The 16,682-nt window shown below is 43.1% G+C and overlaps 2 protein-coding genes and 1 pseudogene across 2 annotated transcripts; all 3 read right to left on the minus strand.

Annotated features, from left to right (window-relative positions):
• Positions 1-1,746: 1,746 nt before the first annotated feature.
• On the minus strand, positions 1,747-5,336 carry LOC136191234 (malignant fibrous histiocytoma-amplified sequence 1 homolog; annotated as a pseudogene).
• A 225-nt stretch (positions 5,337-5,561) lies between these two features.
• Positions 5,562-6,788, minus strand: LOC136191235 (uncharacterized). Its single transcript, XM_065979540.1, has 2 exons — positions 6,678-6,788; positions 5,562-6,613 (listed from the first exon to the last, which is right to left on the minus strand). The coding sequence occupies exons 1-2, from the start codon at positions 6,785-6,787 to the stop codon at positions 5,665-5,667; spliced, it is 1,059 nt and encodes a 352-aa protein (XP_065835612.1). The 5' UTR covers position 6,788; the 3' UTR covers positions 5,562-5,664.
• A 3,897-nt stretch (positions 6,789-10,685) lies between these two features.
• LOC136191230 (malignant fibrous histiocytoma-amplified sequence 1 homolog) lies at positions 10,686-16,056 on the minus strand. The gene is made up of 5 exons (XM_065979538.1): positions 16,000-16,056; positions 11,831-15,933; positions 11,411-11,782; positions 11,058-11,360; positions 10,686-11,004 (listed from the first exon to the last, which is right to left on the minus strand). The coding sequence occupies exons 1-5, from the start codon at positions 16,014-16,016 to the stop codon at positions 10,994-10,996; spliced, it is 4,806 nt and encodes a 1,601-aa protein (XP_065835610.1). The 5' UTR covers positions 16,017-16,056; the 3' UTR covers positions 10,686-10,993.
• Between the last annotated feature and the right edge of the window lie 626 nt (positions 16,057-16,682).

The following is a 16,682-nucleotide window of genomic DNA, read 5'->3' on the forward strand; positions in this document are numbered from 1 at the left end:
TGATCTCGATTCCAGCGCACAACTACTTTTTCGCCGAGATATCCAAGTCCACACGACCGGAATTGCTGTGGGAGAAGATATTTGCAATAGAGAAGAATGCCACGGCAATCGATCACGCTTTTTCATCGACTCACTCTCTATTTCCAACGAGCGTCGAGAGCGTCTTTGCCGCGGTTTTTCTGAACGGGACAGAGGCCGGATTCGAAAAGGCGTGCACGAAATTCGTTCGCGGTCTGAGCAATCTTCCAGAGGGAGACTTTTTCTTTGTTGATCTTTGGCGAAAAGGCCGTCTTGTATTCTTTTTGGTACCGTTCAGAAACTTGTACACGTCTTTGTGGGAAATAGAACAAAGTATGATAATGTGAGTGAAAATTATTTTGTTCTAGCTTGTCTATTTTTAGAAATGGCCACAGCAGACGAGCTTCTCGGAAAACTGAACAAATGTACCTAGACATCTATCTTGTATTCAGGCTGAGTTCTTATTCTTCTTTTTTGTTCTGGACGAATGGGAGGCGAAGTTGGATTCGCGGAGATGTGTAATTCTGTAGATCTGTAGAAGATGCATGCCGTATAACGGTAAACCCACCTCCTCCCCCTGCATGAGAAAAAGAATACTGGTACAAAGATACGCGCTACCCTGCAGTAGAACCATAGATGGTAGAACCATGGTACATGGTAGAACAAACTCCTAGTCTTTTTTTATTCTGAACGGGCAGCGTCTTTCAGGCACATGTCTGAAAATCGAACGGGTAGTTTTGCTGCGGAAGAAATACCTTTCAAGCCACGGAAAATCTATCTAACAGACATTCCAACTAGAGGCCTGGCTTGTGTGCATCCGGGATCCCTTTTGCTTCACGTAAAGGATTCTCCGTGGGTATCTCCGTTTAGCGAAGCCATCCTTCGTCCTAGACGAGCGCAATCTTCTTTTTCTACATGACAGGTAGGTATAGGCGTTGATCCGATCCGTTTTCGCGGCCTAAAATGGTCTTTCTCGTCCTGCATGTCGCTACGCAAACAACTGATCGAGAAACGCCCGACGCTCTATGTAACGGTACCGCACAGTTCCTTTACTCACGAGAATGTCACGGAGCTTTCTAGAACAAATGCTTTTAGTGGCGGCGTAGTGGCGGCGTCTCCTCGATCGCCATCAGAGGCCGGCCCCTCGTTCGCGAGTCGCCTGATAGCACTGCTAATCAGCGTTGTTCTTTGCTAGGGACCCATGTATGCGAAGCCAAAATCAGCCTGTGACGAAGCTTTCTAAAAGATTCCTTGTCAGCCCGTGCCTTGGATTGCTTCGAATCATATGCCTCTACGGTCTTTCCAACTCCTCAAAAAAGTTTCTTGAGATAGTCCTCCGGCTGTATTTCTTTACCGTACTTCTTCAGCAGACATTGCACGCACCTGGTCCTATTTCTTGACTAATAATCGTAGCCCCCCATACAGTAAGTCGGCTTGGGATCTATGGATTCCGTACCAAAAAGTATCCTCAAGAAACAACCTCAAAGTGTCAGATTTGTTACCCATTCGTGTACAGTACCATTCGCTCAAAACGTGTGAAACGTACTGTAGCTCCAAATCATTGCGTGAAGTCAAGCTGAGTTAAAGGGATCGAGGGAGAGGCAAATCATTACGGCGTCCTCGTTCTCAAGCAAACCGCAGCTTTCCATCAACTAGTGTTACAGCTTGTATAGAATACAGTAACGATAAAAAAAGTACAGTAAAAGGATAAAAATGCCAAGTAGTCAGGAAAGTTCAAACCTATCCTCCCTCTGTTCTAAAAGAAAAAGCCTAACTAATAAGTTGAACAAACAATGAAGGCACCGCGAAGCGAGTAAGCTAAACTAACAGAAAAAATTGTTGGAATGGACGAACTCTAATTAACGAATATCATTTTTTGGGACGACGAATCAGACAGCGTCACTGTGGCTACTATATTATTATGTGCGCAATTGATGACTCTAATACCCAAAGAGTCAGTGTGAGCCTAAAAGGAGTGCTGAGATGCTTATAGCAAGCGCGCAACACAACAAGAAACTTACCAGGAAAAATTTCGGGTACTTCATTTGAGTAGCCTACGTCAGGATCGTTCACGGCATTGATAAAATGCCTGCGGGTTGCTCTATCGCCGAACTTGCTTGCCCACGCCTCCAGCATCTCTATAGCACGCTCGCTATCGTTGCGTTGCTCTCCAAACGCATGAATTTCATTATGTGTAAAAGGTTTCGGTTTCAGAATTCTCCCAACAGTACGCCATTTTGCTCGAATGCGTTGGGCCGCTCTGAATCTTTCTAGCGAGGTCATCGGAGTATCAAGGAACTCGTCACTAAATGAAGAAGTGACATCTAAAAAAAGGAGATAAACATGATTCTTCCTCGTTGTTTAAACTTACAAACTCGAGAAGACTCTGACGTTTCAAGCGCTTGGAGTAGAGTGTCCTTCCCTAAGTCACCAAAACAGTTTCTAATTACTTTCCCTAAATCACAGTCTTGTAAGGCGTCAGTAAGAACAGCAACAACAGCGTTTTCTTCAGAGTTCTTCAGCCATTCCTTTATCAATTGAAGCACTTGACTTGCGTCAACTTCGTCTGCTACCGGGCTAGGACAGCTGACGTCCAGGATGACAGCAAGGTCTCTGATTTGCTTTTTTGTAGAGCAACACCGACTCGCTTCCCTTGCAACCGATTTCGCATCTTGTAACGTGACGGGACTTCCGCACGCATCAGGAAATATTTCGTCTAGTTGTCGCTCATATGATTTCAGAACTGTAGAGAAGAGTAGAACGATATTTTAACCCAATGATCTGTTTATATACCTCGTCTAACACTGTTGCTGCATTCCTGAAGTTTTCTAGGTTTGGCGGCAACAAGGGTACTTAAGTGCCAATCTTTGGATAATATTTGGACCCGTTGCTTCTTCATGGCAGTGTCGCCGTCAAAGTAGTCAAGGAAAATGCTGTACGAACTTCCCGGAAATATTTTCAATAGCGTTTGCAGCTGAACAATGCATCTCCAGAACACGTGAAACAATCGATCTAATGCATTGCGTGATTTCGGTGTGCGGCATTTGCAAAGGATTGCTGCGTTAGTTGCACGTTCTTCGCACGTAAATTTAGCTTTGATCGGACCATAGGAGAGCGTAAATCCATTATTCCAATGACGAATTAGTTGGCTGATCTGGTGACATCGCGCAGAAAATAGTTGAAAAATTCCCAGAGGAAGAGTGAAAACGAAAGAGTACGAAAGTGTCACTTCAATGCTACCTTGTGGACAACCTGCGGGAAAATTTTCTTCTACCTCGCGAGGGCAACCTTGATTAAGTAACCAAGGAAATTAAGAGGAATGCGTCGGCTTTCTCCAAATGATCAACGATGTCATACTCTTCGTTATCACCGTGTTCATTAGGCAATCCATGTTTGCCCTTTTCGTAGGCAAAATCAAACGATAACAACATTTTAACAAAAATATTGACGCTTTCCGTGTCAAGTTTTTCACCACGTAAAAGAGCTTTTAGCAACGGAATTGACAGAGTTGCATTACTAGACAGCTCCTCTTTATCTTCGATGAATCGTTCGGGGCTAATTTCCGTTGTTCCACTTTCGTGCTCCAATACGTCGTAATCGTGACGAAAAATTTGCTTCAGCGCATCGACAATTCTTTTGCTCGACCCGAAAACGACATCACTCAAGCGAGATTGATCAAAATACAATATAGTGCCAACTTGATGGTAGTATCTTAGAACGATCAGAACATCCTCTTTGGACAAATCAAACTGACCACCTAATCTGTTTAAAAAATCCACTTTCAACGCAGATAGGCCATTATGAGAGAGTCTGCATTCTCTTTCAACTCTTTCCTCAAAATTGTACCAAGTTTCGGGAACAATGTCACCAGCACTTGGAAATAGCTTCTCGTTGTCAGTCAGTTTATCAATGAAATCTCTAAACTTTGCAGTAGTTTCCACGTCTTTAGCTGAAGTAAAAACGACACTATTCTCGACGCGTACATTCTGTTTCTTGATGAACGCAGCTTTCTCTCCATCCCACAAAATGTTCTCTTTAATAATTGCTTCTCGATTGTCTCTGAAATTCTTTATTTGGCGAGTGAACTCTTCTTGATACGGTCTAGGATTCCAAGCGTTAGACAAAAGATCAACTTTTGTAAAAACGCAAACGACATAGCAAATCTCATTCCGCTCGTACACAACCTGTAGATACTTTCCTATATGCTCGTGAAAGCTTGCCTCCGTCAGTTCATAACGCTGAACATCGACTACAATGACGACCAAGCCATTTTCGCTGACGAACAATTGATTAGTTAAAAGATAACATCTTTGCCCGCCGCAATCAATAATTTTGGCACGCTTGTCAGCCAACGTCAACTCATATTCTTCCACACCTATAGTTCTGTCTTCGAGGCACGTGCAAAATGATGAGTTGCGCAGCATAGTTTGAAATAAGCTTGTTTTTCCTGAACAACTCTCACCTAAAACAACAATCTTTAATCGTCTTGACGAGGTCAGTACATCGGAGGAAAAATATGCTCGTATTGAAGCTAATCCTTGCTTCCAAACTCCATTCGGTGGAAACGTTATAGGATTTCCTAAGCATTTCAAGTACATTAATTTTCCAATTGAAGAAGGCAAACGTGTTAGTCGGCAATTTTCCACATTCAGACTTTCCAGCACTCCCAAACTCGATGGTAATTCTGCTAGACCGCAATACTGCAGATCTAGTTCTTTTAGATTGTCTAGCTTTTGCAGTATATCGTCGGGAAGACTTTTCAATTCACTGTTTCGACGCAAATCAAGCTTCTTAAGGCCAGTTAGATTATTCAAACTAATTGGAAGTTGTTCTAGACCACACTCCCACAAGTCGAGTTTTTCCAAGTTCTGTAGTTTTCTCCCTATATCTTCCGGAAGACTTTTAATTTCACTGTTTTCACTCAAATCAATCTTCTTCAAGGCAGTTAGGTTACTAAAACTAATTGGAAGTTGTTGCAGACCACACCGCCGCAGGTTGAGTTCTTCCAGGTTCTTTAGTTTCGTCCCTATATCTTCAGGAAGACTTTTCAATTCACTGTTTCCACTCAAATCAAGCTTCTTCAAGGCAGTTAGGTTACTCAAACTACTTGGAAGTTGTTGTAGACCACACCCCCTCAATATGAGTTTTTTCAGGTTCTGCAGTCTTGCTCCTATATCTCCAGGAAGACTTTTTATTTTACTGTTTCCGCTCAAATCAAGCTTCTTCAGGGCAGTTAGGTCACTCAAACTAATTGGAAGTTGTTGTACATCACACCACCGCATTTCGAGTTCTTCCAGGTTCTGTAGTTTTGTCCCTATATCTTCAGGAAGACTTTTCAGTTCACTGTTTCCACTCAAATAGAGCTTCTTCAGGGCGGTTAGATTACTCAAACTAATTGGAAGCTGTTGTAGATCACACGCACGCAAGTGAAGTTCTTCTAGTTTCCGTAGTTTCTTCCCTATATTTTCAGGTAGACTTTTCAATTCACTGTTTCCACTCAAATATAGCCTCTCCAAAGCAGTTAGGTTACTCAAACTAATTGGAAGCTGCTCTAGACCACACCCCCGCAAGTCAAGTTCTTCTAGGTTCTGTAGTTTCTTCCCTATATCTTCAGGAATACTTTTCAATTCACTGTTTTTACTCAAATCAAGCTAGCTGCTTCAGGGCCGTTAGGTTGCTCAAACAACTTGGAAATTGTTGTAGACCACACCAATGCAAGTCGAGTTCTTTCAGTTTCTTTAGTTTTGTCCCTATACCTTCAGGATAACTTTTCAATTTTCTGTTTCGACTCAAATCAAGCATCTTCAGGGCGGATAGGTCATTCAAACTAATTGGAAGTTGTTGTAGACCACACCCCGCCAAGTAGAGTTTTTCCAGATTCTGTAGTTTCGTCCCTATATCTTCAGGAAGACTTTTCAAATCACTGTTTCCACTTAAATCAATCTTCTTCAGTGCAGTTAGGTTACTCAAACTATTTGGAAGTTGTTGCAGACCACACCCCCGCAAGTCGAGTTCTTCCAGGTTCTGTAGTTTCTTCCCTATATCTTCTGGGAGACTTTTCAAGTCTCTGTTCGAATTCAAATCCAGTCTCTTTAGGTCTTTTTGTTCACTGATTTGCGATGGAAAGTGTTTTAGACCGCAAGACTGCAAAGTGAGTGCTTCTAATTTCGACCACTTTTCTTGAGGTTTATTCTCGAATCTGCTGTTTTGTATTTGAGCGAACAGTGCTGCATACTTGTTGAGAATATTTTTTCTAATGGTTAGAGAGCGTAGTTCTGTTTGCGACTCTACTGCACCTATAATGTCATCTTCGTCAACAAGGATTAAACATAGTTCCTTGAGACGTGAAGGCAGAAGTGGTAGAGAGTAGTAATACCGACTGGCCTCCTCCATTCGGCCTATTTGAACTTGTGTAATGCCGCGCATACTCGCTAGTGAAATATTTCGTGCAGCGGCACAATCAATACTTAAGGCCGATACTTCAGTCAGGCTTGAAACGTCAAACGGAAGGCAATCACTTTCCAAAATAGCCTCATTATCACCTTCTATACATAGGACTGCATCTTCATCGTTAGATCGGTCTGAACAATACCAGCTAGGAACAATCAGAGCCACGCTAAGCCTTCGAACTGCGTATAGGTGCAGTAGTACTTACTTACCGATCATGGTCTTTCATGTGGCCGACAGTTTGTATTCGGTAAACGAAATTTTTGCATGTTACGTTCTCTCCTCGCCTAAGAGTGCTAAGGAGCTGATCCGAGGTACTCATCGCTGTTGTAATTTGCATAAGAGATGCAGACCCGTATATCTCGTGAAGGGACATGTATCGTTTGAAGTTTCATGCTTGTCTTTGGTTCGCGGTAAACTTGAAACAGGTGCAACCTGTCGTAATTGGCCATCAATTTGAGCGACCACTTGGATCAGTGGCGTGCCCCCCCCCCCCCCCCCCCCCCCCCCTATCCAATTGAAACAAAATTCAAAAATTTTGTTCTGTTTAAGGCATAAATAGAGATCGTTTTAGGACGTCGATTGGCCATCCGAAAGCAATTAAATGTCGCGAAAATGAATTAAAACGAAGCTAGAAGTGGGCATGGTCGTAAAAATTTTGCGGCCGCTCCACGCCACGCCCACTTTTTCTACCTGACCACTCCCACTCAAAGCGTATTTACTAATTCTATTCGACGCGCGCAGTGCACTACGGTACGCAGAAAATCTTCCTCTCTTCAAAAATGCTACTGCTTTATCTGCAATTCTTGCCCCCCCCTCTGGATCCGCCCCTGGGCTTGGATATGCGATAACCCTCTTTTTTGCCGCATTGTCACCATCGATTATCACGACTGTTGCAGTGTCAATGCGACAGTTGAGTTGTCAGAATGCTTGCTGCGATAGTGATCCGTTGCACATGCGGGCCACCTCAAGGCGGCAGCTAGAGACGTGTACACTAACAGCGACGCGGTCTGTTTTACGGCTGCTATCTAGGAGCGCCGGAAAAAGCAAAGGATGTTATAATAAAGATTTGGGTGGTGGCGAGTCGACGCTTCGATCCGCCGCGTGTTTTGCGTGTATTTGCGTCGGGCGACGAGACCACGTCGTACCCGAGGATCCTTTGCACTCGATGCGAGTGCTCTTTCCCGGCGTTCCCGTCGTCGGTTTTTTGGGCAATGGTGAGTTTGGTGAATTGGGTGCTTGCGGTTGTGAGGATGAGGCTGGCGCGGGTGGTGACAACGACGAAGACGATCGAAGAGATCAAGAGCGCTCCGAGAAGCGCAAGCGTGCTGAAACGTTTCAACATGCTCTTACGTTTGCTTTTGGATTTCTGACGTTATCCAGCTAAATTTATTGCCTTCTTCTCTGATTTTTTGTACACTACCGGCTGGTGTACTTTTGCGACGTTGGGTGACTGAGAAGCAACGTGTAGTGAATTTAATTACGTAATTAATTAAATATAAACGTCGAGCGATCTGGTGTTTGAGATAGTAGAGTTTCATTTTTCTTTTTTCGCCTACCACTAGAAGACCTTTTAGAAAGGCGCCACTTGCAGCTTTACGTGGAAAGAGACCGGCAAGGAGCCTCTTTTGTTTCGACATTGTGAGGCGAGATTGAGTCCAGTTGATCGTTGACAATTAGAAGTCCGGCCAAATACAAAGAGGTAAAACGAATTCTCTGAGTCGGCGAAAGTAAAATTTCGGCAGGTTTCGGCGGGAGTGACTCATTTTCATACGCATGCGTGTACTGTTCCTTTCCCAACGTCCTGCTCACCACGCGACTGATTTCAGCTCTCTGAGTCTCTGCAGCAAGAGCAATCATGGAGGTAAGCATTTCTCGGCACGCATTTGTTCACTAGATGGGCTTGTAAGCAAGTTGGCTCGTTGCGAAAGTCGTTTTGGCGGGTCCTATTTGGGGGGCCCCATCCGTCTGCAAGTGCAGTATGATATGATAGAGTCGTGTACGCACGACGATGTTGAAGCTAGCGACGTTCGGCATCAAATCGCGAATTTTCAATTTCTCTCTTTTTCAGGATTCTTGTATAGTGTACGGCGAACTGTCTGAAAAGAGCGGAGCGGACTACAGGCTCTATATCCGAAGCCTCTTCGAAAGCGATGATGGATTCGAGCCGCTAAACGTCAAATCTTACGAAATCGGTTTGCACCGGAAACACGCCTTGCAAACTCTAGGGCGTCATCTCGGAGTTATAAATCAATGGGATCCAATTTCGTCTGAACAAGGTACAGTACCTTATCGCGCACATGTTAATTAACCTTCATTGAGAGAATAATTGTATTATTCGCAATTAATAAAATAGGCGAAATTGAGCCGGCTATTTGCCTCCTAACTGACCGAAGGACTCGCATTGGTCTTTTCAAGTCGCGCGATACGAAGTTTTGGTCGTGCAAAAGCGTAAATCCAGAACGAATTGAAATGATTTCTATTCCAGCGCACAACTACTTTTTCGCCGAGATATTCGAGTCCACACGACCGAATTGCTGTGGGAGAAGAATGCCACGGCAATCGATCACGCTTTTTCATCGAATCACTCTCTATTTCCAACAAACGTCGAGAGCGTCTTTGCCGCGGTTTTTCTGAACGGGACAGAGGCCGGATTCGAAAAGGCGTGCAGGGAATTCGTTAGCTGTCTGAGCAATCTTCCAGAGGGAGACTTTTTTTTTGTTGATCTTTGGCAAAAAGGCCGTCTTGTATTCTTTTTGGTACCGTTCAAAAATTTGTACACGTCTTTGTGGGAAATGGAACAAAGTATGATGATGTGAATGAAAATTATTTTGTTGTAGCTTGTCTATTTTTAGAAATGGCTACAGCAGACGAGTTTCTCGGAAAACTGAACAAATGTACCTAGACATCTATCTTGTATTCAGGCTGAGTTCTTATCCTTCTTTCTAGTTCTGGACGAATGGGAGGCGAAGTTGGATTCGCGGAGATGTGTAATTCTGTAGATCTGACAGCGATTAGGAGAAGATGCATGTCGTTGGGTGGGTTTTTTCTTCTTCCTCCCTCTGCATGAGAAAAAGAATACTGGTACAAAGAAACAAACTCCTTGTCTTTTTTTATTCTGAATGGGCAGCGTCCTTCAGGCACATGTCTGAAAATCGAATGGGTAGTTTTGCTGCGGAAGAGGTACCTCTCAAGCAACGGAAAAGCTATTAGGCTAACTAGAAGGTAATGGCCTGGTTTGTGTGCATCCGGGATCCCTTTTGCTTCACGAATAACGGATTCTCCGTAGGCATCTCCGTTTAGCGAAGCCATCCTACGTCCTAGACGAGCGCAATCTTCTTTTTCGACATTACAGGTAGGTATAGGCGTTGATCAGACCCGTTTTCGCGGTCTTTCTCGTCCTGCATGTCGCTACGCAAACAAGTGAGAAACGCCCGACGTTCTATGTAACGGTACCGCGCAGTTCCTTTACTCACGAGAATGTCACGGAGCTTTCTAGAACAAATGCTTTTAGTGGCGTCTCCTCGATCAATTTGCCGGTCGGGCCTTCTGTCGCTTTCATCTGAAGCCGGCCCCTCGATCTTTATAGCACAGTTAAATTTTTCCGTCAATAAGACAGACGCCATCACTCAATGCTCACCACCACTTCAGAAGATCTTATGTTTTCTACATGTATGTCTTTCTCGTCTAGTAGAACTGCCGCCATCTTCTTTGCTTGAAGCAGTGCCTCTCCAATGATTATTAGAAGATTCTGAATTCTCGCTCTTAGCTGACGCGTATTCAGTAACCAAGCTTTCTAAAAGATTCCTGGTCGGCCCCGTGCCTTGGATTTCTTCGAATCATATGCCTGTTGTACGGTCTTTCCAACTCCTCAAAAAAGTTTCTTGAGATACTCCTCGGGCTGTATTTCTTTGCCGTACTTCTTCAGCAGACATTGCACGCACCTGGTCCTATTTCTTGACTAATTATCGTAGCCCCCCATACAGTAAGTCAGCTTGGGATCTATGGATTCCGTAGCAAAAATTATTCTCAAGGAACAACCCCAAGATGTCAGATTTGTGACCCATTCGTGTACAGTACCACTCATTCGCTCAAAACGTGCGAGACGTGTACTGTAGCTTCACAGTATTGCGTGAAGTCAAGCTGAGTTGGAGGGATCGAGGGAGAGACGAATCATTACGGCGTTCTCGTTCTCAAGCAAACCGCAACTTTCCATCAACTAGTGTTACCGCTTGTATAACGATAGAATAGCGATAAAAGAGAGTACAGTAAAAGGATATAAATGCCAAGTAGTCAGGAAACCCTATCCTCCCTCTGACTGTTCTAAAAGAAAAATTCTAACAAATAAGTTGAACAAAAAATGAAGGCATCGTGAAGCGACTAAACGATACTAATAAAAAAAGGTTTAGTAGACGAACTCTAATTAACGAATATCATATTTGAGACGATGAATCAGAGAGTGCCATGCAGTGTGGCTGCCATACTATAATACTATGTGCGCAATTGATGACTCTTAATACGCAAAGAGTCAGTGTGAGCCTAAAAGGAGTGCTAAGATGCTTAGCAAGCGCGCAACACAACAAGAAACTTACTTGGAAAAATTTCGGGTACTTCATTTGAGTAGCCTACGTCAGGGTCGTTCATAGCATTGATAAAATGCCTGCGGGTTGCTTTATTGCCGAACTTGCTTGCCCACGCCTCCAGCATCTCCACAGCACGCTCGCTATCGTTGCGTTGCTCTCCAAACGCATGAATTTCATTATGTGTAAAAGGTTTCGGTTCCAGAATTCTCCCGACATTACGCCATTTTGCTCGAATGCGTTGGGCCGCTCTGAATCTTTCTAGCGAGGTCATCGGAGTATCAAGGAACTCGTCACTAAATGAAGAAGTGACATCTATAAACAAAGCAGATAAAACATGATCCTTCCTCGTTGTTTAAACTTACAAATTCGAGAAGACTCTAACGTTTCAAGCGATTGGAGTAGAGTGTCCTTCCCTAATTCACCAAAACAGTTTCTAATTGCTTTGCCTAAATCACAGTCTTGTAAGGCGTCAGTAAAAACAGCAACAACAGCGTTTTCTTCAGAGTTCTTCAGCCATTCCTTTAGCAATTGAAGCACTTGACTTGCGTCAACTTCGTCTGCTACCAGGCTAGGACATCTGACGTCCAGGATGACAGCAAGGTCCCTAATTTGCTTTTTTGTAGAGCAACACCGACTCACTTCCCTTGCAACCGATTTCGCATCTTGTAACGTGACACGACTTCCGCACGCATCAGGAAATATTTTGTCTAGTCGTCGCTCATATGATTTCAGAACTGTAGAGAAGAGTAGAACAATATTTTAACCCAATGATCTGTTTATACCTCGTCTAACACTGTTGCTGCATTCCTGAAGTTTTCTAGGTTTGGCGGCAACAAGGGTTCTTAGGTGCCAATCTTTTGATAATATTTGGACCCGTTGCTTCTTCATTCCAGTGTCGCCGTCAAAGTAGTTAAGGAAAATGCTATACAAACTTCCCGGAAATATTTTCAATAGCGTTTGCAGCTGAACAATGCATCTCCAGAACACGTGAAACAGTCGATCTAATGCATTGCGTGATTTCGGTGTGCGGCATTTGCAAAGGATTGCTGCGTTAGTCGCAAGTTCTTCGCACGTAAATTTAGCTTTGATCGGACCATACGATAGCGTAAATCCATTATTCCAATGGCGAATTAGTTGGCTGATCTGGTGACATCGCGCAGAAAATAGTTGAAAAATTCCCAGAGGAAGAGTGAAAGCAAAAGAGTACGAAAGTGTCACTTCAATGCAACCTTTTGGGCAATCTGCGGGAAAGTTTTCTTCTACCTCGCGAGGGTAACCTTGATTAAGTAACCAAGGCACTAAGAGGGATGCGTCGGCTTTCTCCAAATGATCAACGATGTCATACGCTTCATTATCACCGTGTTCATTAGGCAATCCATATTTGCCCTTCACGTAGGCAAAATCGAACGATAACAACATTTTGACAAAAATATTGACGCTTTCCGCGTCAAGATTTTGACCACGTAAAAGAGCTTTTAGCAATGGAATTGACAGAGTTGCATTACTAGACAGCTCCTCTTTATCTACGATGAATCGTTCGGGACTAATTTCCGTTGTTCCACTTTCGTGCTCCAATACGGCGTAATCGTGGCGAAAAATTAGCTTCAGCGCATCGACAATTCTTTTGCTCGACCCGAAAACAACATCACTCAAGCGAGATTGATCAAAATACAATATAGTGCCAACTTGATGGTAGTACCTTAGAACGATCAAAACTTCTTCTTTGGACAAATCAAACTGACCACCTAATCTGTTTAAAAAATCCACTTTCAACGCAGATAGGCCATTATTAGAGAGTCTGCATTCTCTTTCAACTCTTTCCTCAAAATTGTACCATGTTTCGGGAACAATGTCTCCAGCACTTGGAAATAGCTTCTCGTTGTCAGTGAGTTTATCAATGAAATCTCTAAACTTTGCAGTAGTTTCCACGTCTTTAGCTGAAGTAAAAACGACACTATTCTCAACGCGTACATTCTGTTTCTTGATAAACGCAGCTTTCTCTCCATCCCACAAAATCATCTCTTTAATAATTGCTTTTCGATTGTCTCTGAATTTCTTTATTTGGCGAGTGAACTCTTCTTGATACCGTCTAGGATTCCAAGCGTTAGACAAACGATCCCATTTTGTAAAAAGATCCACTTTTGTGAAAACGCAAACGACATAGCAATTCTCATTCCGCTCGTACACAACCTGTAGATACTTTCCTATATGCTCGTGAAAGCTTGCCTCCGTCAGCTTATAACGCTGAACATCGACTACAATGACGACCAAGCCATTTTCGCTGACGAACAATTGATTAGTTAAAAGATAACACCTTTGCCCGCCGCAATCAATAATTTTGGCACGCTTGTCAGTCAACGTCAACTCATACTCTTCCACACCTATAGTTCTCTCTTCGAGACACGTGCAAAATGATGCGTTGCGCAGCATAGTTTGAAATAAGCTCGTTTTTCCTGAACAACTCTCACCTAAAACAACAATCTTTAATCGTCTTGACGAGGTCAGTATTTCAGAGGAAAAGTATGCTCGTATTGAAGCTAATCCTTGCTTCCAAACTCCAATCGGTGGAAACGTTATAGGATTCCCTACGCATTTCAAGTACATTAATTTTCCAATTGACAAAGGCAAACGTGTCAGTAAGCAACCCGTCACATTCAGACTTTCCAGCACTCCCAAACTCGATGGTAATTTATCTAGACCGCAATCCTGCAGATCGAGTTCTTTTAGATTCTTTAGCTTTTGCAACATAGCTTCAGGAAGATATTTCAATTCACTGTTTCCACTCAAATCAAGGCTCTTCAGGGCAGTTAGGTCACTCAAACTAATTGGAAGTTGAAGTAGACCACACCTCCGCAAGTCGAGTTCTTCCAGGTTCTGTAGTTTCGTCCCTATATCTTCAGGAAGACTTTTTAGTTCACTGTTTCCACTCAAATGAAGCTTCTTCAGTGCAGTTAGGTTACTCAAACTACTTTGAAGTTGTTGTAGACCACACCACTGCAAATCGAGTTCCTCCAGGTTCTGTAGTTTCGTCCCTATATTTTCAGGAAGACTTTTCAATTTACTGTTTCGTCTCAAATCAAGCTTCTTCAGGGCAGTTACGTTACTCAAACTACTTGGAAGTTGTTGTAGACCACAACCAGGCAAGTCGAGTTCTTCCAGGTTCTGTAGTTTCGTCCCTATATCTTCAGGAAGACTTTTTAGTTCACTGTTTCCACTCAAATGAAGCTTCTTCAGTGCAGTTAGGTTACTCAAACTACTTGGAAGTTGTTGTAGACCACACCACTGCAAGTCGAGTTCCTCCAGGTTCTGTAGTTTCGTCCCTATATTTTCAGGAAGACTTTTCAATTTACTGTTTCGTCTCAAATCAAGCTTCTTCAGGGCAGTTAGGTTACTCAAACTACTTGGAAGTTGCTGTAGATCACACTCACGCAAGTCGAGTTCTTCCAGGTTCTGTAGTTTCGTCCCTATATCTTCAGGAAGACTTTTCAATTCACAGTTTCTACTCAAATGAAGCTTCTTCAGTGCAGTTAGGTTACTCAAACTACTTGGAAGTTGTTGTAGATCACACCACCGCAAGTCGAGTTTCTCCAGGTTCTGTAGTTTTGCCCCTATATCTCCAGGAAGATTTTTCAATGCACTGTTGCTGCTCAAATCAAGCATCTTCAGGGCAGTTAGGCTACTCATACTAATTGGAAGTTGTTGAAGACCACACCCCCACAGGATGAGTACTTCCAGGTTCTGTAGTTTTTCCCCTATATCTCCAGGAAGACATTTCAATTTACTGTTTCCACTTAAATCAAGCTTCTTCAGGACAGTCAGGTTGCTCAAACTAATTGGAAGTTGTTGTAGACCACACCCCCACAAGATGAGTACTTCCAGGTTCTGTAGTTTTGACCCCATGTTTTCAGGAAGACTTTTCAATTCACTGTTTCCACTCAAATCAAGCTTCTTCAGGGCAGTCAGGTTACTCAAACTAATTGGAAGTTGTTGTAGATCACACCCCCGCAAGTCGAGTTCTTCCAGTTTCTGTAGTTTCGTCCCTATATCTTTGGGAAGAATTTTTAAATTACTGTTTCTACTTAAATCAAGCCTTTTTATGGCAGTTAGATTACTCAAACTACTTGGAATTTGTAGTAGACCACACTCCCGCAAGTCGAGTTCTTCAAGGTTGTGTAGTTTCGTCCCTAAATCTTCAGGAAGACTTTTCAATTCACTGTTTCCACTCAAATGAAGCTTCTTCAGTGCAGTTAGGTTACTCAAACTACTTGGAAGTTGTTGTAGACCACACCCCCACAACATGAGTTCTTCCAGGTTCTGTATTTTCGTCCCTATGTCTTCAGGAAGACATTTTAATTCACTGTTTGAATTCAAATCTAGTCTCTTTTGGTCTTTTAGTTCACTGATTTGCAAGGGAAAGTGTTTCAGACCGCACGAATGCAAAGTTAGTGATTCTAAGTTCAACCACTTTTCTTGAGGCTTACTCTCGAATCCGCTGTTTCGTATTGGAGCGAACAGTGCTGCATAGTTGTTGAGTATATTTCTTCTAATGGTTAGAGAGCGTAGTTCTGTTTGCGACTCCACTGCACCTATAATGTCATGTTCGTGAAAAAGGATTAAACATAGTTCCTCTAGACGTGAAGGCAGAAGTGGTAGAGAGTAGCAATACCGACTGGCCTTCTTCATTCGGCCTATTTGAACTCGTGTAATGCCGTCCATACTTGCTAGTGAAATATTTCGTGCAGCGGCACAATCAATACTTAAGGCCGATACTTCAGTCAGGCTTGAAACGTCAAACGGAAGGCTATCACTTTCCAAAATAGCCTCTTTATCACCTTCTATACAGAGGACAGCATCTTTATCGTTAGACCGGTCTGCACAATACCAGCTAGGAAACAATCAGGGCCACGCTAAGCCTTCGACCTGCGTACGTACGTAAGTAGTACTTACTTACCGATCATTGTCTTTCATGTGGCCGACAGTTCGTATTCGGTAAACGAAATTTTTGTATGTTACGTTCTCTTCACGCCTAAGAGCGCTAAGAATCTGATCTGAGGTACTCATCGCCGTAGTAATTTGCATGAGAGAAGCAGACCCGTATATCTCGTGATTGGAAATGTATTGTTTGAAGTTTGCAAACTTGCATTTTGTTCAGGAAAAACTTGAAATAGGTGCAACCTCTCGTAATTGACCATCAAGTTTAAACTAGCGTTTGGATAGGCAATACCACGCTATTTGCCACAATTCTTTTCCTAAAGTATAAAGAACGGTCACCGTCGATGATCACTGCTGTAAGTGCTGCAGTTTTGAATGAGGCAGTTGAGTTGCTGACTGCCAAAGATGAATAGAACGCTGGCTGCGATCGTCGTCCGCCGCACAGGCATAGACGTGTACATTAACTTGCAGCGGCGCGGTTTTTCGGCATCTAGCTAGGAGCGCCGGAAAAACAAAGTATGTCATAATAAAGGCAGTTCAGACTATTTTCAAACGCAACGTGCACGAACTGACACCAGAGCCGCTGGTAATGTCCAATTGTTTTGCAACTGTGTTCTACAATTAGAACGCGAAGCGAAAGAGCTGCAGCACACTTTACTTTACAAGATATGCAACAAATGCGGAGAGGAAAATTTTTATGAC

Source organism: Oscarella lobularis, chromosome 9 (assembly GCF_947507565.1).
Source record: "Oscarella lobularis chromosome 9, ooOscLobu1.1, whole genome shotgun sequence".
Classification (NCBI taxonomy): Eukaryota; Metazoa; Porifera; class Homoscleromorpha; order Homosclerophorida; family Oscarellidae; genus Oscarella; species Oscarella lobularis.